This window comes from Stigmatopora nigra, chromosome 8, assembly GCF_051989575.1.
Source record: "Stigmatopora nigra isolate UIUO_SnigA chromosome 8, RoL_Snig_1.1, whole genome shotgun sequence".
Lineage (NCBI taxonomy): Eukaryota > Metazoa > Chordata > Actinopteri > Syngnathiformes > Syngnathidae > Stigmatopora > Stigmatopora nigra.
Window position 1 is genome coordinate 14,202,791 of NC_135515.1, and position 27,566 is coordinate 14,230,356.

At 44.2% G+C, this 27,566-nt stretch overlaps 1 protein-coding gene across 3 annotated transcripts in view; it reads left to right on the forward strand.

The window, feature by feature from the left end:
• myo18ab (myosin XVIIIA b) overlaps positions 1-27,566 on the forward strand; it is a 154,347-nt gene that overhangs the window by 81,535 nt on the left and 45,246 nt on the right. For all 3 annotated transcript variants that reach the window (XM_077722067.1, XM_077722068.1, XM_077722070.1), the window contains 5 exons: positions 6,493-6,621; positions 18,681-18,824; positions 18,987-19,076; positions 19,708-19,827; positions 21,591-21,702. In XM_077722067.1, coding sequence (XP_077578193.1) covers positions 6,493-6,621; positions 18,681-18,824; positions 18,987-19,076; positions 19,708-19,827; positions 21,591-21,702 — 595 coding nt within the window. The remainder of the gene's footprint in view (positions 1-6,492; positions 6,622-18,680; positions 18,825-18,986; positions 19,077-19,707; positions 19,828-21,590; positions 21,703-27,566) is intronic.

Genomic DNA, 27,566 nt, shown 5'->3' on the forward strand with positions numbered 1-27,566 from the left:
ATAACGAGAAAACGACAGTAGAAAATATCAGTTAGTTTCTTTTTCCCTATTTTCAAGGTTATCGGTGTAGTTAGCCGTACTAATTAGGAATCTTCCCACTCTGGATCGAGCCAGTGCTTCATCTTTATGATGCTGATGAGTGCCCGGTCATTGGTTCCTGTTGATGAGCACAGTCTCCCTCCAATAGCTAAAGTTCTATCAGGCATGGAACAGGGGAACGAAATGCGACCACCGATAGTTACCTGAGCACTGGGCCAGTAGCAGGTACTGGGAAAGGAACAGAGTTCTTAAGCAGGCGAGTCATCAGAAGAGCAGATTTGGTTGAGCAGGATTCCTCCAAAATGAAGATTAGTCAAAGGAGACAAATGAACAGCAAAAGTCAGGGTTGTGGGGTAGAAAGCTAAATCATGACAAGTTCAATCCGTTACTCTCATGTTTTCTTCGTCTTGCTTCTCAAATTAGCTTCATAATCTAATTCTCAGTCGACAAAAGGTGGCAAGCCGTCTCCCGGTGAGGGATGAAGTCCTTCCCCAGGTGCTGAACTTTAAGTATATTGGGGTTCTGTTCACGTGTGAGGGAAGAATGGGATGAGAGATCGACAGGCGGATCGGTGCAGCTTCTTCATTGATGTGGACTGTGCATCGGTATGTCGGAGTGAAGGAGGAGCTGAGCACAAAGGCGAACTGGTCGGTCGACATCTATGGTCACGCACTATGGGCCAAGACCAAAAGAACAAGATCCCAGATACAAATGGCTAAAATTTGTTCCTTCCTTATAGTGTCCAAACTCTTCTAAAAAGATAAGGTGAAAAGCTTGGTCAGCAAGGAGGGAATCGAACTAGAGCCGCTGCTCCTCCCGATCGAGAGGAGTTAGATGAGTTGGCCCTTGCGCCTCTAAGAGGCCTCCTTGACACGGGCTGATCCAGGACCTGCTAGGGAAGACTATGTGCGCCGGCTGACCCAGGAAAGCCGTGGGATCCATCCGGAAAAGCTGGATGAAGTTGCTGGGGAGAGAAAAGTCTGGAAATATCTGTAGGCAAACTCATCCCCCTGAGATGAGTCCGTCCACAGTGGTGTCATCAGCAAATTTGATGATGGAGTTAGTCTGGTGGGTTGGTGTACAGCTGTATGTGTACAGAGAGTTCAGAAGAGGACTCAGTACGCAGCCTTGAGGGGAGCCAGTGCACAGTGTAATGGAGGAAGAGAGTCTAACAGTTTGTGGACGGTTGGTTGATTTTTTTTTTTAATCCAGCAGCAAATGGAAGAAGAAAGTCCAAGGTGGGAGAGTTTGCCAGCCAGAATGTCTGGTATTACATATAGTGTTGTAGCTTGAGCTACAGTCAATGAAAAGCATCCTAACATAGTTCCCATGGTTCTCCAGGTGGCTCAGTGCTGTGTGTAGAGCTACGGCGATGGCGTCATCAGTGGACCTGTTTTCTCTATAAGCAAACTGGTGAGGGTCAACTGAGGGAGGGATTCTATTCCTGATGTGGCAGGCGACCAACTTTTCAAAGCTCTTCATGATCACAGGAGTAAGTACAACAGGCCTACAATCATTCAGGCTGTCAATGGTTGGCTTTTTAGGGACAGGGATAAGGGTGTCAGATTTCAGGCAGGATGGCATGATGGAATGATCCACAGAACAATTGAAAATCTTTGTGAATACCCCAGTCAGCTTGTCAGCACAGGCTTTGAGCGCCTTCCCAGGTACTGCTTCAGGGCCAACAGCCTTCCTGGTGTTCACAGTCCGCAGTACCTGTCTCACTTCATGTTCCTGAAGCTTCAGTGTACTGCTACAGGGTGGTGGATGTGTTTAGATTGAATCTGATTTGTCAGTCTCAAAGCGGGCAAAGAAACGGTTCAGTTCCTCTGCTAGTGGGGCATCTGCGTTAACAGACACATTATTGTCATTGTATTTGGTAATGTGTAGTACAGTAATCCCTCGCTTATCGCGGTTAATGTGGACCGGGACCCCCCACAATAAGTGCATTTCCGCGAAGTAGGCGGGTGTCATCAAAAACGCTTATAGAAACGTATAACACGTGCACAAAACCACCGCCAGGCTAATATGCTGTTCATTCAGGTGTTTTATTCCACATTAGAATGCAGGTGTTATGTTGGTGCATACAAAAAATCACTGCAAATGTAATAAATGTAAACTTTTATTCAGAAAACTCAGAAATTCAAAAACATCATAGCAGAAATTCAAAAACATCATAGCAGTCCGGATGGATCTCCTGCAGTTCTTTGACGCGTAAGAAACATTGTTATGGGGAGTTGGGAACGTTGTTTTTTTTGTTCGGTGAGGATGCGCCTGTAAACAGCCATGACCTCATCGATGCGATTGCTGAACTCGACTGCCCTCACCATGTTATCGTCCATTTCTTTGGCCTTTCTTTGGAGGTCTTTGGCAGTATTAAAGAGGTCCTGCAAATTATGTAAAGTAAGACCACCTTCGTCAGCTTCGTCACCCTCGTCGTCGGCAGCAGGCTCCTCTTCCTCTTCACTCGTCGACTTGGTCATCTCCTGTAGGTCCTCCTCTGTCAGTGGGTCTGAGTGACAGTCGATGAGATTTGTAATCTCATCAGCCGTCATGTCTGAGAAGCCTTCGGTCTGCACCAACCGAGCCAGCCTGACAGCATTATCAACGGCTGAGTGCTGAATTTTGTTGGGAGTGAAGCCCTCATAGTCCTCAGTGATTTTCTGTGGCCACAATTTCCTCCAGCTGGAGATGAGTGTCTGTTCTTTCATGCCCTTTAGGGCATTCTGAATGTTGGTTAGACACGTGGCTATGTTGTCGTCCTTCCAGTAGGACTTCACGCTGAAGGTCTCGTCGGGCTCTTCAATGGAGGAGATGTGACCCTCCATTGTCGCCTTGGTGTAGAGGGCTTTGAAGGCCCTGATAACCCCCTGATCCATGGTCTGGACGAGGGAAGTGTTGTAGGGGGGAAGGAACTCCACCTGCACCCCATCATGGTGCAAATTAGCTGCATGTCCTCCTAAACAGTCCATGAGTAGAACCACTTTGAAGGGCAGTCCCTTTTCGGACAGGTAAAGTTTTACCTGCGGAACGAATGAGTTAAAGAACCAGGCAAGTGTGAGGGCCTTGGTGATCCATGCTTTTTTGTTGGACATCCAGTAGACTGGCAGCAAGGCCCTGTTCTTGTTCTTCAACGCGCAAGGATTCAGTGACCTGTGGATCAGGCCGGGCCTCAGCATGAATCCTGCTGCATTGCCACACAAGAGCAGAGTCACTCGATTCTTGTGGGCTTTGAAACCTGTCTTCTGGAGTTCATCCTTGAAGATAAAGGTTCGGATGGCATGCTCTTCCAGTATTGTCCAGTTTGATCCATGTTGAAAACTTGCTCCGGGACATAGCCATTTTCTTTTATCATTCCCAGAAACACATCCTCAACATAGCGCCTTGCTGCTGATCCGTCTGCTGAGGCTGCATCTCCATGCAGCGACACATTCCTTTGTCCGACTCGCCACTTAAGCCTCTCAAGCCAGCCCAAATAACCAGTGCATTTTCCATTCGCACCATGAATTTATTCTGGGTATTCACAACCCTTTTGGCATCTTTCGTGAAAGATGTTGCAGCAGTTTTGCGGATGTTCTTCTCCTCCTTTTTTATGTACCGCACCGTGGATTCGTTCAGGCCGCAATGTCGAGCTACGCTTGCGTAGCTACTTCCTGCTCTCAACTTGTCCAATAAACTCCTTTTTTTGGTATTGGTCAACGTCTTTCGCTTTTTCTTCGGCTCACTAGAAGCACCAAGAGGCATCTCGAAGGGCTTCACAAAACGTTTGCGCTTGGCGAGAAGCGTACTGTACAGCACAAGATAAGCGTGGACTGAGAATGGGCATCGGGAGAAGCTTGGGCTTCCGTGGTGAATGGGCCAATGGGGAGTCGAGTACATTCAGTGAGCAATCAGCTTGCGCGCTTATGCCTGTGATGCGGCCGTGATGTGGCCGTGATGCGGCCGTGATGTGGCCCTGATGCGGCCGTGATGTGGCCGTGATGCGGCCGTGATGCGGCCGTGATCCCCCATGATGCTTTGCACATACGTGCTTTTTTTGTGTTTTAAAATTTATAAAATGATGAAATTACTAATTCTAATTGAATATTTTGTTTCCACACCTTGTAAGACGATGTAATTTATAATTTTAATTTAATATCTTTAATTTTTTTTTCCCTGAAAAAAATCTGCGAAGCTCTGAGTCCGCCATAGCTGAAGCGCGAAGTAGCGAGGGATTACTGTATTCCCTGCCACATTTTTGGGTTATTTTCTGTGAAGTCCTCCTCAATTTTCCTTGCATATGCTGCTTTGGCATTTTTAATGCCTCTCTTCATGTCTGCTCTGGCAGCGCTGTATTTTAAATTGTCCCGTAACTTGGTCAGGAGCGCCCCGTTTTGTCCCTCCTGACCTGGCGTCGAGGCAGGGCAGCTGCAATCAATCTGTGGTTACCTCCTGACTTTATATTTAAACACCACTTAGTTTTAGTATCATTGTCGGATCGTCTCCTGTATACCCCTGCAAGCTCCTGCACAATTCCTGCATGTTCTTGGATGTCACTGCGTTGTTTCAATAGCCATGCAACCACGCTACCTTTCTTCTCGATACCTCTTGTTCTCCTGTTTCCGGTTTGGTGTCGCTTCCGTTTCACAAGTCCTCGTTTTGTAAAATCTCTTCTGAGTTATTAAAGATGTTGCTTTGAAGCCAATTGCCTCTCCACATCCTGCTTACCCGTGACTGGGTCCAAATCCATTCACGATCGCGCAACGACGACGCAGTGTGATCATAACATACCTATAGGCAATGTTACGGCATTTAATGAGTGCCTGTGTCTCACTAGTCATCCAGGGTTTTTGGTTAGGAAAAACCTGCATAAGTTTATTAACAGTGACAGTGTCCGTGTAGTCCTGGAGGTTGTGGTGTTCAAAAAGTTCCCAAATGGTGGCCAAAAACAATCTTTATTTGTGGCCTTGTAGCCTCCAGAGTGGGGTCTAAGAGGGGGTGAGGGACAGGCAGAGATGGTCGGATTGAGCAAGTTGAGGGAGGGGTGTGGCGCTATAAGCATGTTTGATGTTAGAATAAACATGACCTAGAGTTTTATCTCCTCTGGTGTGACACTTCACACACTGGATAAACTTAGGCAGAACAGTGTTGGTAGCTTGCTAGCATAGTTAGCATGTTTTGTGGCAAAATGCCGGCTAATATAATATTCTTTAAAAAATGCATTTTTTGGCGAATTAGGCAAACTGCAGACAATCGGTGTTGATTAAAAACTTATTTTGTAGTCTACTCCGCATTGAACACTCGACATTTGTCCATTTCCACTTTCCTGAAGTTTCTTAGGGTAAGGTACACTTCACCCAAACAAAGCCAATGTATCTACAGTACCATCTAGGGGAAAAATTTAGAATTGCAGGGGAAAAATAACAAGGTAAATTTATTAAATATTATCAAGTTCGGCGGGCCGGCTTAAAATGTTTAACGAGACACATTTAAGTTAAATTTTAAATTTATGTTACGTTACTAGCGCATCTCTCCTTCAACACCCTGTTGTATGGAATAACGCCTCATCGTATTATTAAACATCATAACCACTAGGTATTTGTTACTCTGTTAGTAGATGGTGAATTACAACCAATAAAAATGTTTTTCCATTGTAATATCCTGTTTTTTGGTGGGTTTTTCAAAGGGTGGGAACAAATTAATTTGTAATTAGTTCATTTCTATGGGAAACGTTGATTTGAAATACAAGTAAATTGATCTACGAGTTCAGTCCCAGAACGCATTAAGCTCGTATCTCAATGCACCACTGTACACAGGTATCAGAGACAATCAAAAAGAGCTTGGGCATGCTCTCCTCTACACGCGTGAATTGGAAAGCATGCAAATTCAGTGTTTGGTTGTCCAGCCACCTTTCCCTAACAAAATGTTGAATGAATGCTCTTTATAAGTGGGGGCAAATTAAAGCTCTGCTGTCCTACAATGGCCGGGCTCAGTTTAATCTTGGTGAGACTTGATGAAGGTGACTTTTTGTTGGAGAATATCCCCATGGCCACATCACCAAAATGTTTTAAGTTACGTCAGTTGAATTATGTTTTGTTACACTACTTGTTTTCATTGTGGGAAATATGGTTTAGAACTGAATACATCTGAGAAATTTCGTGTGGTTGGTCTCAAGATGACTATGTGCTGCTTTTAAAATGCGTTTCAACTAATTACTATCAACTAACTCTAAATTGCCCCTAGGTATGAGTGTGAGTGTGAATGGTTTTCCGTCTGCTTGTGCCCTGCAATCAGCTGGCCACCGATACAGGTTGTTGTCCCCCGCCTCTGGCCTGAAGTCAGCTGGGATAGGCTCCAGCACCCCCCGTGAACCTAGTGAGGATAAAGCAGTTCAGAAAATGAATGGAACAATTTAAATGAACTATTTTATTGGATTAATTACAGTGTGGCTTTTTTCTGATTGTGAACCTTTAGGTTTTCTTCAGAGCAGGAACTTTGTCGAGGTTAGAAGAGCAGAGGGTAGTTCAGACCAGAAGAAACATCTCTCTTTTCCAGGCCGCCTGCAGGGGATATTTGGCCAGACAAGCATTCAAAAAGAGGAAGGTAAGACATCATAAACCCCCCCCCCCACCCCACCCCACACACACACAGGAAATTATCCTGCAAAATTGACCCCCTGCTGCATAAAGAGCACATCAACCGTCAGAAGCATACCAGCCGCTTTGCGGCCCTGGGAAGTCATGAGGTGGCTGCCAGCTGTTCCTTCATTGCGAATCCAATTTCTTTTCCGGGACATTGTAATGGATGGTATTCACCCTATCCATATTTTTATTTGGCGTAACCCAAAGAAAAATAAACTCCTGCTGCAATTTGGCAAACCAACCCATAAGTCGGATTGCCATTCCTCGATGAGGCTCAACGTCGTCGAGAGAGTCCAGCCGCCGCACCGAAATTCCAAGCCGCCAATTGTATCTCCACTCTAAAACAGATAATGGTAAAAACAGTGAAACCAAAGCACATAGTCCTGTTTCTTTTGACAGGAGTTATGTAATTTATTTGCCCCACTTCACCACCATAAGCCAAAACATGGAATCAGTGAGGCCGTTGTCAGACCATGTCTCATCTACCACACCCAGATTCAGACAATGCCCTCTAAGCTTCAAACAGGTAAAGTTAAACAGCGGAAAATTTGACTTTTACTGCTTTCATAACAGGATAGACATTATTCTAATATTGTTCAGCTTTTCTTTACAAACAGGACACCTTTTCTTTTGTAAAACCACTTTCCCAACAAAATTGTGATTGAGGGAGTTGTTATAACCAATCTTATTTTCCCTTGTCTGGTATCTTGTTTTAACCCTTTGTAAGATGGTTTAGTCTCAAATGAAACGCTTTCACCTTTCGCATATGGAGACGTCAAAACCAATATAAAAGAGTTCCCTATAGTTTATGGTATTGCTCGCTGAGCAATAATCTTTCCATTCAATATTGGAGTGGTTCCCGCATTTTATTAAGTCAGAAATCTTATCTTACCCGTCTCCTCAACGTTTCAACTGAGACCACCCTCTTACAGTGCAAAAAGTAGCTCCACATAGTGCTAGTTCTTCTTCTTTACTTTGAGGTTGAGCACCACCGTTGGTCCAGTCCGTTTCCTGTTGAGAAGCACAGTCTCCTTCTGCCTATCCAAATTCAATTCTTTCTCTTAAAGATTTCCCTTTTTATGCAGTCAGCCAGATTAGCCTTATCTTCCAGTTCCAATCATGCAGTAAATTATGGCGTTTTGTAGGGTCTACCAAATAGGATTTCCATATTTTGGAACCTTCTGTCTATCCAGCCAATTATTTTGTTAACACAATTTGGGTCCCATTATCACTATAAATTTGGAGGTTCAAATTGTGCATTGACAGGCCGAGCACAGGTTAAGCATGCTCTGCAACCAACTTAACCCTATAAGTTGTGTAATGGCACCGTACCCAGGCACCATACCTGTTATGATCTTGTAAATGGCCCCAAAGCAGGCGAGATAGAAGTCCAGTTCTTCGTTCACCTTTATTGATACGTGCTCAATTCAACTATATACAGTTCGTATCCTGGTGGTACTCCTGGCTGTTCCTTCTTCCTTTTACCAGTCTGTCTCTTGCCGTAGTTCAAGTCCAATCCTGTCGATGTCCTGGGTAGTTCTCCTCCAATCCGGGTCGATTATCCTTTGGTTTCACTTGGTAGTTCCTGGGCGAAAAAGGGGCAATGAATCAACATAGAACAATGGCCTGTACCAGGGGTTGCTTCAGCGAGCGAGCTGGGATTACGATCCGGCAGCTGGTTGGGTCTCCGGTGGCCTTATATCCTGGCAGAAACTTGATTGCCTCCACCTGGCGCCACTCCGCTCGTTGGAGCTGGGCCAGTGATTGGTCGGACTGGAACACCCCGCCACCAGTCACGTCTGAGGCCTGACATTACCTCCCCCTCTACGCGGGCCACTTGGCCCGCTACAAGGGGCCCCCGGGTGGTCACGGTGGAAATCCTCAATCAGTTCTTGGCATAGGATGTGGCGGGCAGGGACCCAGCTCCGCTCCTCGGGACCGTAGCCCTTCCAGTCGACGAGGTAATGCAAGCCACGGCCCCGGCGGCGAGCGTCCACCAGCCTCTCCACCAAGTATGCCGGGCCTCCATCGACCATTAGTGGAGGGGGTGGAGGGGGATTGGGTGGGTTCAAGGAACTCGAGGCTACCGGTTTAATCTGAGATACGTGGAAAGTGGGGTGGATACGGAGGGATGGTGGGAGCTTTAAACGCACCGCGCAAGGGTTGATTATCCGCTCAATCTTATATGGTCCCACGAAGCGGGGAGACAGCTTCCGGGACTCTGTCTTAATGGGAAGATCGCGGGTGGATAACCATACCTTCTGGCCAACAACGTAGGTGGGTGCTGGGGCACGACGGCGGTTTGCCTGCTTCTGGGCAAGGTTTGAGGAGCGCAGCAGTGCAGCCCGGGTCTTCTCCCATATAAGGCTACATCTGGTCATGTGTGCCTGTACGGAGGGAACTGCAATCTCTGCCTCCAGTGAAGGAAAACAGGGGGGTTGGTAACCTAGTGAACACATGAAGGGAGACAGGTTAGAGGAAGCGTTGGGGTGGAAGTTGTGCGCATACTCGATCCATGGTAGCTGTTCGCTCCAGGTGGTAGGATCGGCATGAGTGGCGCAGCGGATAGCCGCCTCCAGTTGTTGGTTAGTCCGCTCACATTGGCCATTAGATTGAGGGTGGTAACCTGAGGAGAGGCTAGGGGTGATCTTTAACGCAGCACAAAAAGCAGACCAAACATGCGACGTGAATTGTGGCCCCCGGTCGGAGACCACGTCGGCAGGAATTCCATGTAAGCGGACAACGTGGTTTACAAGGAGCTTGGCAGTTTCCAGGGCTGAAGGTAACTTGGGTAGGGGGATGAAATGGGCTGCTTTGGAAAAACGATCGACCACTGTGAGAATAACGGTGTTACCCTGGGACTTAGGGAGGCCTGTGACGAAATCGACCGCAATATGGGACCAGGGACGGCTGGGGATCTGAAGAGGGAGAAGATAACCCGAGCTTGGCTTATTTGAGGTCTTATTACGTGCACATACTTCGCAGGCCAATACGAAGGATCTTGTGTCCGCTCTCAATGTTGGCCACCAGAAGCGTTGGCGCAACACCGCCTGTGTGCGGGCAACCCCCGGGTGGCAGGTAAGCCGTGAGGTGTGGGCCCATTCTAATATCCTTGGACGCATTGGTGTGGGAACAAACAATTTCTTTCGATTACCTCTCCTAGGGTCCGGCTCCAAATCCTGGGCCCTTAACACCTCCGCCTCTAACCCTATTTCCATACTGGCCAGAATGCGGGAGGAGGGTAAAATTGTCGGAGACTCTCTCCTCGAGTCAGGGGACTGAAAAACGCGGGACAGGGCATCTGACTTCCCGTTCTTGGAGCCAGGGATATAAGTCAGGGTAAAATCAAACCTATTGAAAAACATGGACCATCTAGCCTGGCGAGGGTTTAACCTTCGGGCCGACCTGAGGTATTCCAAGTTCTTATGATCAGTCAGCACCACGAAAGGTAAACTAGCCCCTTCAAGGTGGTGTCTCCATTCCTCTAGGGCCATCTTAACGGCGAGCAGTTCCCTGTCCCCAATGCCGTAATTACGTTCGGCTGGGGACAACCTACGGGAAAAAAAAGCGCAGGGGTGCACTTTCCCATCTGCTTGCCCGTGCTGGGAGAGGACGGCACCGACGCCTACCTCTGAGGCGTCAACCTCTAACTGAAACTGTAACTTAGGATCTGGGTGGGCGAGGACGGGGGCGGTAGTAAAACAGGATTTTAGGTCACAAAAAGCCGCCTCTGCTGCCTCCGACCAACAGAACGGGAGCTTTGTGGAAGTTAGCGTCGTGAGGGGTGCAGCGACCCTGCTATAATTTCTAATGAAGCGTCGATAGAAATTAGCGAACCCCAAAAAACGTTGTAACTCCCTTCTACCCTTTAGCCTGGGCCACTGGGTCACCGCTTCCACCTTACTGGTGTCCATCCGCATCTCCCCGGCAGCCACCACAAACCCAAGAAAGGTGGTCTCCGAGACGTGGAACTCACATTTTTCTGCTTTGACGAAAAGGCGGTTCTCCAACAAACGTTGCAGCACTAAGCGTACGTGCTGCACGTGCTCCTCCAGGCTGTTGGAGAATATCAAAATGTCGTCCAGATAAGCGAAAACAAAACGATCAAGCATGTCCCGGAGGACATCATTTATCAATGATTGGAACACTCCCGGGGCATTACGGAGTCCAAAGGGCATGACCAAATATTCAAAATGGCCCTGGGGGGTGGAAAAAGCCGTCTTCCACTCATCCCCCTCCCGAACCCGGACCAAATGATAAGCGTTTCGAAGGTCCAACCTGGTGAAGATGCAAGAACCCTGCAGCAGGGTAAAAACGGAGTCCATGAGTGGCAGCGGGTAATTCCTTTTAACCGTGATTTGGTTTAAGGCACGGTAATCAATGCAGGGACGCAGTGACCCATCTTTCTTGTCCACAAAGAAAAACCCTGCCCCAACGGGGGAGGAGGACGGGCGGATCTGTCCCGATGCTAATGCCCCGGAGATGTAATCCTCCAGGGCCTTCCTCTCCGGCCGGGAGATGTTATAAATCCGGCGTCGAGGAAGTGAAGCACCGGGTAATAGGTCTATCGCACAGTCGTAAGGCCGATGCGGAGGAAGCACGGAGGCTTGGTCCTTTGAAAACACTAGTGAGAGGTCCCGATAAGAATCAGGCACTGCCGATAAATCCGGTGGTTCAATCTGGGGTGGCGGTAACGGGGGCAATTGGGCTGCCTGGAGGCAGTTGGTATGACATGATGGACTCCAGGACACCACCTTGGGAACCTCCCAGTCGATTCTTGGGTTGTGCCGTTTTAGCCAAGGAAGACCCAGCACAATAGCCGCCTCCGGGCAGTCCAAGACGTAGAAGCATGCCTTCTCCTGATGGTTTCCGGACAAGCGCAGTAGAACGGGGTCGGTGCGTTGTTCCACTTTGCCAATGGTACGCCCGTCCAGTGCAGTAATCTTAAGAGGCTTCTCGATAGTCCGGGTCCCAATTCCTAGTTCTGCAATCAATGAGCGGTCGATGAAACTCTCGTCCGCACCGCAGTCGACAAAGGCTGTGGTGTCATGAGTTCTTCCCCCCCAGGAAAGGGAGGCTGGCAGGATACAACGATGGGAGGACTCCCCAATGGCCTGGCTCACCATGACCTGCCTAACTAATGGTGAGCCCTCCCTTTTTACCGGGCGGACCGGGCATGACCGCGAGATGTGGCCTCCCTGGCCGCAATAGTAACACAGCGAATACTGGCGGCGTTGTGAGCGTTCCTCCTCCGACAACCCAGCACGTCCTATTTGCATAGGCTCTGACGTCGTCACAGGAGGGGTTGGCGTCGTTGTTGCGGGGAAACCCGGAAGCGAGCGTCGAAGACCAACCCCGGCGCCCCTCCATGAATCGCCCCGCCGCTGCTCCTGTTGTCTCTGTAGTTGGCCGTCGATCCGTATGGCCAACTCCACGAGCTCTTTGAGGGAACCTGGTTCATCTCGGATGGCCAACTCCTCCCTCATAACCACATTTAGGCCCTTCCGGAATATGTGCCGGAGGGCACTATCATTAAACATGCTCTCGGGGGCCAGGATTTGAAACTCCACGGCATATTTAGCGACGCTCCTGGACCCTTGCCTACAGGCTTCTAAACGATCAGCTGCCTCCCGGTCGCCCACCGGGTGATCGAAAATCCTGCACATCTCATTTGTAAACAGTTCGTAGGACGAGCATATGTGTGAGTCCTGATTCCATACCATGTTCGCCCACGCCAGGGCTTCACCGCGAAGACACCCGATCAGGTAAGCTATTTTGGATTCGTCAGAGGGGTATGAGCGGTATTCCAGTTGCAACACCAGCCGGCATTGAAATAGAAAATGACGGCATGCGCCCAGATCCCCACTGTAAGGGGCGGGAGGGGAAGCCTTGGGCAGGTGGTATGGCAATATCTGAGTTACCTCGGGAGCCACTGTGTAGGGCTGTGCCCCCGGAGAGGACGGCAAAGGCGTCTGTTGAGCCTGTAAGGCTCTTATTTGCTGCGCCATGTTTGACATCTCGGCACAGAGGTACTCCATCATTCTGGATTTCTGGTCCGTACCTCCTGTAGCTGGGTTGTTAGACGCTCCATCTGCGCCCGCGGGATCCATGCTTATTATGGCCGGATCGTACTGTTATGATCTTGTAAATGGCCCCAAAGCAGGCGAGATAGAAGTCCAGTTCTTTGTTCACCTTTATTGATACGTGCTCAATTCAACTATATACAGTTCGTGTCCTGGTGGTACTCCTGGCTGTTCCTTCTTCCTTTTACCAGTCTGTCTCTTGCCGTAGTTCAAGTCCAATCCTGTCGATGTCCTGGGTAGTTCTCCTCCAATCCGGGTCGATTATCCTTTGGTTTCACTTGGTAGTTCCTGGGCGAAAAAGGGGCAATGAATCAACATAGAACAATGGCCTGTACCAGGGGTTGCTTCAGCGAGCGAGCTGGGATTACGATCCGGCAGCTGGTTGGGTCTCCGGTGGCCTTATATCCTGGCAGAAACTTGATTGCCTCCACCTGGCGCCACTCCGCTCGTTGGAGCTGGGCCAGTGATTGGTCGGACTGGAACACCCCGCCACCAGTCACGTCTGAGGCCTGACAATACCCCCTGTCGAGACATAGGACTTCTCATGACTCACGCTAGGTAAGCTGAGGTATCAATTTGTGTTTGTTATTTTTTCCCTCAGCGCTCCCAAATTTCCCATTGCAAAGCAGATTATTTGTTTCTCCACGTTACGTTTCCAATGTGGAGCAGTGCTGCCGTCGTCAAAAACTTCAATTTGCGGATTTTTTATTTGTTTCTTTCTTTTTGTTTTTGTACCAATCTGCCGCTTATTGGCGATTTCAGAAATCTATTTCAAATTTCCAAATTCTTTTCCACCTTGATATTCTATTGACAGATCATATCTCGGTGGCCGGCCAATCAAAAACACAAAAAGACAGACCATCATCCAAGATCTCTCTCAGAATCAGGGGAATTTAGAGTGTTCATCCAGTGTAGCATCCATAATAATAACAATTTCGTTTTGTGGGAGTAAACAAGAGTACCCGGAGAAAACCCACAAATTCTCGAGGACACCAGGAATACTCCAAACCCCGGAAGGTCTGGATCCACCCCGCTTTCATTAGTAGATCTTAGAACCGTAAGCGACGCGCTAATCACTATTCTTTTAATTTGGGTCGTTTACCAATACATCAGTGGCCCGTACATTTTCATCACAGGTGTAAACCACTATCCCTAGTGGGGCTTCTTGGTTGTTCACCCCCTTTTGCTGCCCTATCAGCAATAATCATTTCAGAAGTAACTAGGTAATTAATGTATTAGATTCGCGTGCCACACATCTACAAATAGAAATTTGCTTTGAAGTTCAATTGCCGCCGTTCATCGCCCCAGTCAGTCCGCATGAGCGACTGCCATGCGAGTGGCTTCGATTAACTATCTGTTCGCCAATAATGCAATATTGGAAAAGTTTTGACACATTGAAACACAGACACCCCCACTCAAGTATTTTAACCGTTTGTATAAACATTTTACCTCCATGCTATGCATTAAGTTACACCCCCTGCTAATGCTATCTGTTTAGCCGTTTGTACGCAGAATTGACGTGGCAATAGTTTCACCTCTAAAGTTTGTTTCAGTAGTCGTCAATGTATCGTGCATTCCGGTCGAATTTTGCCCATTCCATTTTATTCCTAGACAACCATCTACTTAAAGCATTACCCAAAGGTTGATCTTTTTTAATTTGGAGATGCTATTTTCTGAACACAGACATAATGTCATCACTTGTTTCATATCATGAAAGGCCCCACTAGAATTTGGGCATTCAGAGCCAAATAAAGCCTATTTTACAAATTTACCTCAAATGTGTTTTAGATATGGGATTCCCATCCCCCAAATATTCCAGAATTCATGCGCCAATGCATTTTTGTCAAAACCCTAAGTGACAAACATAAATCGTTTTGAAACTCGGAGAATTGTTCTTTTCCCCCTTATCTGAGCTTGTTATTGCTAAACGTTATCACTGTTAAATTTAGGTGTATTGACCTCATAATTGCAATGCTGTAAGTCTTAAACTAAAGTTCTCTTAATGTGTATGTCCTTAAAGCAATATAAAGCAACGTCATTTGATTGTATCAATTGATCAATGCTTTTCCAATCCGTAATATCCTTATAGTCATCAATATGACCTGTGTCAAAGCATATTTTCTCCGCTCAGAACAAATTGGGAATGTAAATGTTCTTCTGTGCACGTAAAAAACACCACATCTCCTACAGTTTGAGGGAAAATATGCCTATCCTAAATCAATTATTTTGCCTACCCCAGCCAGGTAGCATTTACCTAATAATTTGGACGAATGCTATGAGTTCTCTCATGCCATTTCTGCATTGTTAATTTCATGTCTGATATCATCAACAACCAAATAACTAAATACCCAAGATATAATTTGCACAATCATCTCATATGATGTTTACTTAAGAGAAGAGCTACCCCTAAAGCTCTACATTACCACAATAAAAATCTACAATAATCAAATTAGAGAAATTAACCCTTTACCAGGCATTTCCTAATTAAAATTTTCAATCTTTGATAATGGACCCACAAATTGTCACCAATATGCCATAATATTGTAAATTTTCTCATCCTCGTTTTCTTTAACCAGCCAACCTCCTATGTTAAAGTATTTTGAACAATACAAACATTCAAAAACAGTATTAATATTCTTTTATCCTCCAAAAGCTAATTTTCTTCAATTAAGAGCCCTTTGAAATCCACAATTTGGTCAAAAATGGCTAGATTGTACCATTCCCAACTCCAAAGCTTTTACCAAATCAACCTTTACCAAAAAGATTTTCTATCATCTTAAAATATATTTCTGTTTAAAGCCTGTTAAATGAATGCGAAAATAATCGCATAGTCCTGCATTACTTGCAGACCATGTTTTGCTCTTATTATGAAATGCTCAAACGGAAGCAGGCCCTTATCCGCTACCTGCGACCTAGATGCTCGCTGCGAAAGCAGCATTCTTATCTATTTGTTTAGATTTTTTATTCCTCCCCAGCGAGGTCCCAAATCAATTGAATTGTTGTCTCTTTTCTTTTTTTCCTGTGAATAACACATCTTAGAGAAGACTATCATTAATAAGCAAAATTAATCCCTCATCCGATATCCAACTATATCACTACATTTTGCCAAGACGCCATAATCAAAAATATGTTGCAAGCACAACCATATCATAGCAAACGCCAAGCTTGCTTCAGTACCCCCAAGGTCAATTATTGTAATGTCTTTACGGAAGGGGCCCAAAAAATATTTTAGTCGCTTGTACAGCCGCGCGCATATTGAATGCCTGACACCCTTCTTTGTAATTATCAATAACTGCAGGCGGACATCTTATTCAATTATTGACATTTAATTAAATAGATTGGATCACAGATAAGAACCTTAAGGGAGGAGATCTTCAAAAGTATCCTCTCGAACAGTATTTTGCGTAGGGCTTTAAGGCATTTGGGATAAAACAATCACGCCTTCATTTGACCTAACAATCATATAACAATTACATAAAGAAGCCCAAAGTGCGTCACGAGTGTTATGGACGTGGCAGAAACAACATCTTTGTTATGGAAATGGCAGATATCCCGAGTCCTTGCCCGATCAACAACCCTCACAGCCCGATACTGAGTGAGATGTAACGTCAACAATCCTTGGAGAAGTCCATTTGAGAGTGGACTAGGCGACAGTGTATGACCTCGAGCCGAACAATAGAAAGACTTTTAATGATTTAACAAAGAAACAAATTACTACACATATGTATAATAGTAATACAGAATAAACCCAATATTCCCCCGTTTTTATAATATGTATGTTATAAATCATTTCTTAGTAATCACGAAATGGTAATGTCGGGTGACTGTGATTTTTCCCGCCTACTCCTTACTCCCATGGCTGGTCTGAAAGAGAAAGAACATAATCATATTCGTCCAATTGGTCCTCGGAATTACCGTACTCCTGGACCTCACTGATTTCCCCGGTATGTTTCAAAAGCAGAGATATAATTAGTGTAATTTAGAATTTGTAGGGGCAATTGCAGTAGTTATAAGTCGGCTTAGCAAGGAGCGCAAACAGGGAATAAGACAACACCCATACAATGTCAAGGTAGTAGCATATATGGCTACAGAAAACAACAGATTGGGCCAAATCCTTACATTTTCCAAAGGTCTTATACCCCCAGTCTGAAGCGGACAATTCTACTCCAGACTGCTTTTGCATATTGCGGTTTTAGGGTCTGCAGGCCACTAATGGCTCTGATTAGGGACCCATCGGGTGACGTGTTGTTCGGTATGAAGGTGCAACATTGTTTTCCAAACATTTTGCACACACGCCCCATTGCTCCGTAAGGAGCATCTCCACCGCTATGCGATCCTGGAACGCCAACAGACTGGTAGCTGCCCGTCACTCTTTTATGGCCACGAATCCCTGTTCAGTATAATTTCCAAGGTTTTGGACATTGTAATGCAGGTAATTTATCTCATCCACATTTTTGTTTTTGGACTCACATCCTGCGGCAATCTCATTAGCCAGCTTATACTCATCTGGGACGCCCCGGGGGATGCCAATCGCATCAATGTATGTTGAATCTCCTTCCCTCCATGTCGCTCGACGATGTCGGGAGGGACCCTTCACCACACCAGAATTCTGAGCAGCCAATTGTATCTCCTCCACTGTAGATGGAAAAACAGACACCGGTAAGAGCAGTGAGACCAAAGTACCTAGTCCTGCCGTGTTTCGGCAGGAGTCGTATAATTTATCCACCACACCACCACCATAGGCCAGAACGTGGTATCAGGGGTGTAGTTTGTTTTAGAACGCCGGTACACCACGTCTCATTTATCGCCCCCAGCTTCAGACCATGCCCTGTAAGGTTTAAGCAGGTAAAATGATTAAACAGTGGAAAAATGGACTTCCTATTTACTGCGTAACAGGATAGACACTGTTTCAATATTTTTCTGTACAAGTAGGACACGTTTTTCATTTGTAAAAACACTTTTCCCCAAAAGAATGGTGATTGAGGGAGTTGTTAGATCCGATCGTATTTTCCCTTGTCTGGCAGTTTGTTCTTATCCTTTGTATAATGGTTTAGTCTCAATTGAAACCATACGGAGACGTCAAACCCAATATAAAAGAGTTCCCTATAGTTTTATGGTATTGCTTGCTGAGCAATAATCTTTTCAATCAATATTGGTGTTTCCCGTATCTTACCCGTCCCCTCAATGTTTCAATTGAGACCACCCTTTTACCAAAGTAGCTTAGAACAAACTACCAGACAAGGGAAAATACGATCGGATCTAACAACTCTCTCAATCACCATTCTTTTGGGTAATTACAAGTAATTGATAATTACAAAGAAGGGTAATTATTAATGAACCTATCATTGCCGAACATTAGAAAGACTTTTAATGATTTAACAAAGAAATGAATTACTACACATATATCTATAATAGTAATAGTAAATTATAGTACTTTTAATAATTTCATGTCTGAAAATAAGTTTATTTTTTATGTCTTTTAGGATTTTTAAATTGGAAAAAATGTAGGCCGGCCTGTCAGCCCTCAGAAGAGTAAAACCACTTACGGTGCTTAGTCCATTTATGTTTGGACTGGCGAACTAATCGGATTAACCCTCATTTTGGCACACCCAAATAACTTAGTGGCTAAGGAGGGGAAATAGACTACATTCCTTTAACTCAGCAGTTCACAACTAAACTCTTCTCCATCTTTACACGTTTTCATTCCTATTTTGTGGATTTCGACACAACTTGTGTAAAATCTTAACAGGACCTCTCATGATCATCTGTCGGAACGATGTTGTAAACTAGGCCCAGATGAACAACAGTAAAAAATATCTGAATAAAACAAACATTAGTCTTCACCAGTGTTCTTCCATTCACTCTTGTTTTGTCTGTGCATTAATTTTTTAAAAAAAGTAAAACAATGCATTAATATCTATATGCATCTGTCTGACAGATTCAGGATTTAGCAATCCGTTGTATCCAGAAGAACATAAAGAAGAACTATGGAGTCAAAGATTGGCCGTGGTGGAAGCTTTTCACTACTGTCAGACCTCTAATTGAAGTGCAACTCACTGAAGAACAAATCCGGGGCAAGGATGTAAGCATAAAACAATTTTGCATTTCATTTTGACTTTTACTCCAATCAGAATTAGTGATTCAATTTTAAGAAAGAAATCACTATCTTAATAACTTAATAAATGGCCAACTGGTAATGTCGATGCAAATAATCATTTGCTTTTAACACAATTGACTTTGCCAGGAAGAGATCAGCCAGTTAAAGCAGAAACTGGAGAAAATCGAGAAAGAAAGGAATGAACTGAGACTCAACAGTGACCGTCTAGAGAGCAGGGTAAACTTGCACCAACACAAAATGTCTTGTTTTGCTAACCATGTAAGCTAATGCTATGGTGATACTATAAGTTCAATGAATATCGCAATGTATTTGTATTATTGGTGAAAGTGTATACATGACTTTTACTCAAACATACAATGAGTGTCAAGTCAGCAGACGTGTGTTCATTTTTTTGTGATGTAAAAAAAACTCACAAAAGGATGTAGCCAAAAATATTGTTACATTATTTTGACCTCCAACTTCGGCTACTTTAAAAATCTTAAGAGATGGGGTAGTTCAAAATGAACAACTGCGATAATAATATCGTTGCCTAGCTTTGAAAACCCTCATCTGGTAGTCGCTGTTCTGAATTGATTATTATTTAATTTATTATGTATTTAGCTCATTGCAATGTTCTGGTTGATTTTTCTGCCTTTTTATTATTATTTATTTATTTTATTTTTTATTTATAGCAAGCGCCTGAAGGGTTTTCTATCAGTAACTGACACAGCCAATTGTCCAGTGTTTGCCGCCTTTTGTGCAATGAACGAGATTTGTGAAGGTTTATTTATTAGATTGATGACAATACACGTGAAAATCACAGAGTTGATGGGTGTGTCTGTTTGTATTTGTGTGTGATTGTGAGCAGATCACAGAGTTATCATCAGAGTTGACTGATGAGCGGAATACTGGGGAGTCTGCATCCCAGCTGCTCGAGAGTGAAACATCTGAGAGACTCTGTCTGGAAAAAAACATGAAGGACCTGCAGGTAAACAGGCACAGAAAAATATAGATCAGTTTGTAAGACGCAGTGAACAGTTCAGCGATAAAGTAAAAACCTGCTTCTCATTTCTTTTTTTTGCCTTGGTTCCTTATTTTACATGGGATATTCCACGTAAAAGTAATTATCAGGCACACAATCCATGTAAATCGCAACACATTACAATTAAATGGTACATTTATTTATTAAAGGAATAGACTAAACTAATAAAAATACCTGTGTCTGTGTGAAAAAAAGTATTTCCTTTGGTTGGCCACTCAGCAACAACTGCTACGAAATTCTTTTAGAATGTCAAATAGTACATGCTTGGATCTCTATTTTGAATAATTGTTCTAGATAATATTCTGGAATAAACGAGGGTTGAAGGCATGTGATTATTTTTTAGATTTTACATTGTGTAGCTTGGGGTTTCCTTCAGATCTAGAGATTAATGTTTCCCCATTCAGGCTTTTCATAACTTGAATATTTCAGATGTAGAGACATCCGTAAGTAGAAATAGCACTGTATGCCAAGTCATCTTTCAATAATATTCAATTATTTCAAGGCGACCATGCAAACTGGTCAGAGGAGGGCCAGTGTCTAGGCTAGAACTTTTGATTTCGGAAATGAAGAGTCGCACTAAGCGCAATAACGGAGTCAGTACTTTTGTGCAAAGTTGCTTTTTAGTAAAAGATGCTATTGATATGTTCTTAAATTGAGTGTCTTAATCTGAATTTATCTAGATTGCTGTAAATACTAATTTAGATACTCCAAACAAAGCACACAAATTGCGTGGCCGGTCGAATCGCCTAAAGACGTTTGGGTTAGGGTAAAAGTGGGGATGTTTCGATTGGATGTTTTCATTATTTCTTTAATTGAATAACAAATTAAACTCTTTAGCATGTCACACACACACCCAGTATACGAGAAATTACGATTATAATTCCACCCGGACAGGACTTCCCAGAACCGCCACACACATAGTCTGCCTTGTTGCTGCCCCTTGAACCGAGCTAAAATGTAACATCCATGAAGGGGAGGAAGAAGCTGGACTGTGGGGGCGCATATGAGCCGCTCTTAAAGGAACAGCGACAAGGCAGACCATATGTGTGTTGCGGTTCTGGCCAGTCGTCTCCAGGTGGAATCATCCGATTCAAATTGTCACAAATGTCAGTGTAGTGACAACCCTCCACGTCCAACAAACATGGGATTTTGGACAACGCCGACGACGAGCCAGATTAAATATCCTAACGGGCCGTATATGGCCGAGGTTGACAAACTTGTACACACACGATCTGGGGGCGGGGCGAGCGCGCGAATCCCGCGGTGGCGAAACCTCCGCCGCCCAAACGTCTGAACGCCCAAACCTCCGGTGGCTAACTATCCGGGTGGCCAAACCTCCGGGCGGCGGGCTGTCCGGCGCCCAAACGTCAGTCGCCCAAACGACTTTCGTGGGAATCAGCATTATATCCATAAATTGTGTAAATAAACTTTGGGGGTAAAAAAAATGTTTCACCCCACAAAGTCCGGACATGAACAGAAAAACACGGTTAGGCTGAACTTGAACAGAGTTTGGCGAAAAAGGCCATTCTTGTCATGACCGGTCGGTCTCAAGTAGATTTAGCTCTATTATAACACCAAAATAGTGGTGTCACCTAATAGTGTTCACTTTTTAGTTCTATTAAATGAAACTTACAGCATTCCCAGTACTACCATTATTTTACATATGCCCACATCCTCATTGTAATCTTTTGATTTCACGTAATGATTAGGCCCAGTTTGACAGCATGAAGAAAGAGATGGAATCTATGGAGATGGAAGTGATGGAGGCTCGTCTCATCAGAGCCTCTGAACTCAATGGAGAATTGGATGATGGTGACTCTGGTAAGACTTCCTGCAGAAGTGCAAACATCAGGAATGAACTGCTTCTTCCATAAAAATGTTATTATCTTAATTAATTATAATGCTTGGCCATGTACAGCTCCAAATTACTGTATTTTCACACCTATATGGCGCACTTAAAAGTATAAAACTTCTCTAAACTGGACGTTGCTCCCAATCAATCGGTGTGCGCCTTGTGTGTGCACTAAATTCAACATTTTGTATGACCCTAACAGTCTGAATAGTTAGCGGGGACGTTCATGTCCTGCTGGTTAAGTGAGCAGACCCTAAAAATATCCCACCGGCGTACTCCAAGCATTATGATAAATCCATTCAAAACATTCCAGACGACTATTGAGGCAGTTGACTTATTTGTGCTCGTAGCGATGTTAAAACTCAGAGTCCCAATTGTCAAAGAAATAACACCTTATCTAGGGGAAAGGGCTGAATGACAAAAGGATGTGGGTGTGGAAGCTTGGAAGATGGACTCATGCCATAGATCGAACACGAAAGCGCAGACGAGAGAACAGTAACACAATGCGCCGTAAGGGACTCAAATCTGCTAGAGAGCATTTGGATGATCCAGAAGAGGACTGGGAAAATGTGTTCTGGTCAGATGATTGACTTTTTGATAGAGACACAGGTTTGGAGTAGAAAGAATACTGAATTGCATCTGAAGAACACCACCACTGTGAAACATGAGGGTGGAAACATGCTTTGGGGCTGTTTTTCTGCAAAGGGCCAAATACAACTGATCTGTGTAGAGGAAAGAATGAATAGTGCCATGTATCGAGAGATTTTGAGTGAAAATCTCCTTCCATCAGCAAGGACATTGAAGATGAAACGTGGCTGGGTAGTTCAGCATGAAAACGATCCCAAACACACGGTACTGGGGTGGCCTAGCCAGTCTCCAGATCTCAACCCCGTAAAAAATATGTGGAGGGAGTTGAAAGTCCGTGTTGCCCAACGACAGCCCCAAAACATCACTGCTCTAGAGGAGATCTGCATCGAGGAATGGGCCAAAATACCAGCAACAGTGAGTGAAAAGCTTGTGAAGAGTTTCAGAAAACGTTTGGCCTCTGTTATTGCCAGCAAAGGGTACATAACAAAGTATTGAGATGAACTTTTGGTATAGACCAAATAATTATTTTCCACCATGATATCTCTAAAAATAAAACAATGATTTTCTGGTGTTTTTTCCATATTCTCTCTCATGGTTGAGGTTTATTCATGTTGACACTCACTGGCCCCTAATCTTTTCAAGTAGGATAACCTGCACAATTGGTGGTTGACTTAATACTTATCTGCCCCACTGTACATGCAGCAACAAGTCCAAACTTGGAATTTAAGGTGTGAATGAAAAAAGGGGCTGCGCTGCAGAATGGGGATTATTTGAACACAGAGGGAAAAGCAAATTAGTGGAAAAACTACATTTAGGCGGGCTGCAACCATAATCCTTTGACTATCACAGTTAATGTAGACAAGACATGGCCGCGATAAACGAAAAAGATCATCCTTATTATAACTACCACAATACATATTTTCGTGCATATACAGAAAGTACAATTATATATATATATATATATATATATATATATATATATATATATATATATATATATATATATATATATATATATATATATATATATATATATATATATATATATATATATATATATATATATATATATATATATATATATATATATATATATATATATATATATATATATATATATATATATATATATATATATATATATATATATATATATATATATATATATATATATATATATATATATATATATATATATATATATATATATATATATATATATATATATATATATATATATATATATATATATATATATATATATATATATATATATATATATATATATATATATATATATATATATATATATATATATATATATATATATATATATATGTATATATCTATATAATGTGATTAGACCGTACATAAGCACAAAATCCGAATTTAGCCCTCATCCTGACTACGAATTGCTTGAGAACAAATAAGATAATAATAATAATAAAAAACAAATAAGAACGAACAGAGCTACTGCCACCGGCTGCCACCTGACAGTGCCACCTTGGAAAAAAAAACAAGTTAAAGTAGGAGTGCACAACACTTGTTAATATCCTTCCTCAAAATAAGCGCAAAATGGATCGCAATTTGGATGAAACTTCCAGACATTGGCAGAACTCTTACCGTATTTAATCGCATACAAGCCACATGCACGTATAAGCCGCACTCTGAAAATTGCCTAGACATATTTGAATTTTACAATTAATTGCGTATAAGCCGCCGCCTGATTCCCAATTTTCACTTCCAGATCAATGGATTTATTGGGGAGTACAAATGTGTTACTTTGAAGAGAAAATCTTAAGAAAATTCATCACACGTGCTATTTCTGAGATACTGTATGAATCAAAATAACATTGTTAGGGTCAATATCATAAACTAATATGCTTGCCTTTGTAAATACAAAATATCAAATTATTCTATTTGAAAAAAGAAATGTCTATGTGGATGAGAACCTGATGCTTTTTCTATATTGCTTTAATGTCAAATATCTCAATTATTTCAATGGTTCATATTACTCCAATAGTTGTCACTTTCGAACAAGAAATACAACGGGGAAAAAAAACAATGCTAGAGAGTGGGCTTCGCGTTGCAATGTTCTTTGATAGCACTGGGACACCAGCTACAAAGATACTCTCAGAGAATGAGACGGAGGCACCTAGATGATTCTTCAGCTTCTTTTATATCAAATCCAAGTAATTGACAATGTAGAGCATTCTTCTTTGACAACACATTCTAGTCAACTTTGATGAACACAATCAAACTCTACTAGAGACGTTCGCGGTGCTCTCTACTTAAGACTTCAACTCAAACTACAAATAGGACCCCAAGCTGTCCGCATAGGTGCCTGGACAAAAAGGATATAATATGCCTTTTAATGAAAATAACGGAAAACAGGAAATTTATAACAATCAAAGTGGAATTTTGTTTCATTTCAAAATCAAGGTTTCTCGCATTTTGCCAGGATGGGTCTAGGTTTGGACAGCAGTGCACTAGTAAGATGGCTGCCCGGAACCTATGTAAGATGGCTGTGCCCCGAGCGAACAGTGACAGGAACGTTTTATGCAAGACACGTACGTTTTTTTGGTTGGATTCCATTCATAGACGACAAAATTAATTTTGTTTAGCATATTATCTGTTGATCATTTCTCTATTTTGAAATAAAAGAAAGTATCGGCCGCAAAGGTGCCATTTTGACGTTACATCGTCGCGGCGCCGTCAATTTGCAGTGTTTTGCATGGCGTGTTTTTATGCGCATATTAGCCGTACCCTCGATTGAGTCATTATTTTTTGTCCGACAAAAATGGCTTATATTGGATTGGATTGGATTGGATAACTTTATTCATCCCGTAATCGGGAAATTTCTTTGTTGCAATAGGAAGAGGGTGAGGATGCAGGAATAGGAAAGGCATTATACACAAATGGGTACTTAATAGTAAGTTAATAAATAAATACATGAATAAATATATAAATAGGTAACTGTGTTGGTGAGATATATATATACATACACATACATATATATACAAGCACATCTACACTGTATCCGAAATTCGGGAGGTCCTAACCCACAGCCTTTTTTGAGTTAAAGAGCCTGACGGCTGATGGGAGGAAGGATCTGCGGAAGCGCTCCTTCCTGCAGTGAGGGTACCGCAGTCTACTGCTAAAGGAGCTTCGAAGGGACTCCACCGACTCGTGCAGGGGGTGGGAGGTGCTGTCCATGATGGACCTCATCCTGGTCAGCATCCTCCGCTCTCCCACTTCCTCCACAGAGTCCAAAGGACAGCCCAGAACAGAGCTGGCCCTCCTGATCAGCTTGTTCAGCCTTTTCCTGTCCCTCTCCGTGCTCCCACTTCCCCAACAGACCACTGCATAAAACACAGTAGATGCCACCACAGTGTCATAGAAGGTCCTCAACAGTGACCTGCACACACCAAAGGACCGTAGGCTCCTCAACAGGTAGAGGCGGCTCTGGCCCCTTCTGTACAGGGCATCTATGTTTGTGGACCAGTCTAGTTTGCTGTTGAGGTGAACACCCAGGTACTTCAAGTTCTCCACGATTTCAATGTCTTTACCCTGGATGTTCACCTGAGTGGTCTGTTGAGGTGTCCTCCGAAAGTCAACGACCATTTCCTTTGTCTTACTGGTGTTGATGTGCAGGTGGTTTTGCCTACACCAGTCGACAAAGGCTGTGATGACTCCCCTGTACTCCAGGTCGTTCCCGTCAGTCACTCGTCCAACAATGGCGGTGTCATCGGAGAATTTCTGGAGGTGGCAGGTGTCTGTATTATGTTTAAAGTCTGACGTGTAGAGGGAGAAGAGGAGTGGGGAAAGCACTGTGCCTTGTGGGGCCCCCGTGCTGCAAGTTACCACATCAGACGTACAGTCCTGGAGTCTCACATATTGTGGTCTGTTGGTGAGGAAGTCGATGATCCATGCAGCTAGGTGGTTCCTTACTCCAGCCACCTCCAGTTTCCCTCTCAGAAGGACCGGCTGAATGGTGTTCAATGCGCTGGAGAGGTCAAAAAACATCATTCTCACCGTGCTTCCCGAGTTCTCCAGGTGTGAAAGAGACCTGTGCATCAGGTAGGTGGTAGCATCTTCCACACCAATGCCTGGACGATAGGCGAACTGCAGAGGGTCCAGCTCTGCATTCATCAGGGGGCTCAGGTGGTTGAGGATGATCCTCTCCAGTGTCTTGATCAGGTGAGAGGTTAGTGCTACCGGCCTGAAGTGGTTTGGCTTCCTGGGGTTCGCAGTCTTTGGGACTGGGACCACGCAGGAAGTTTTCCACAAGGTTGGGACCTTCTGCAGACTGAGGCTGAGGTTGAAAATATGCAGAATCACTGTGCCAAGCTGATCCGCACACTCTCTCAGTAGTCTGGAGCTGAGGCCGTCCGGACCGGTAGCCTTCCTTGCCTCGATCTTCTTTAGTTGTTTTGTCACCTGATCGACAGTGATGCAGAGACCGGTGGAAGAGGGGGAGGAAGAGGGGGAGGAAGAGGAGAACGAGGGGGTAGAGTTGCTTCTGGTCTGGGGGGTCAGGGGAGCAGGGGCAGGGCTGAATCTGTTAAAGAACTGATTCAGTTCGTTGGCCCACTCCCCGTCTCCGGACTTCGGGCCTCTCCCACTGTTGCCTCCATGGCCCGAGATGGTCCTCAAGCTCCTCCAGACCTCTTTGGTGTTGCCTCTTTGGAGTTGCTTCTCTAGCCTCCTCCTGTAGCTGGTCTTTCCCCTCCTTATCTCTCTCTTCAGCTCCTTCTGGACCGTTTTGAGACTCTCCTTCTCCCCAGACCTAAAAGCCCTCTTCTTCTTGTTCAGGAGGGCCCTTAGATCCCTGGTGACCCACGGCTTATTGTTGGAGTAACAACGGACCTTCTTGGAGGGTACGATGTTCTCCACACAGAAGTTGATGTAATCTGTGATGCAGTGGGTCAAGCTGTCGATGTCTTCCCCATGTGGTTTGCACAGCACCTCCCAGTCGGTTGTCTCAAAACAGTCCCTCAGTACCATGCTGGTCTCCTCGGTCCATCTTTGTATGATCCTCGTGGTAGGTTTTATTTTCCTCACCATAGGGATGTAGGTGGGGATCAGATGGACCAGGTTGTGGTCTGAGCGGCCCAGTGGGGGAAGGGGGGCTGAGCTGTATGCCTCCTTTGTGTTGGCATACAGCAGGTCCAGAGTTTTTTGTTCCCTGGTGCAGCACTTCACATACTGAGTGAAGGTGGGGAGAGTCGAAGTCAAGGGAGCA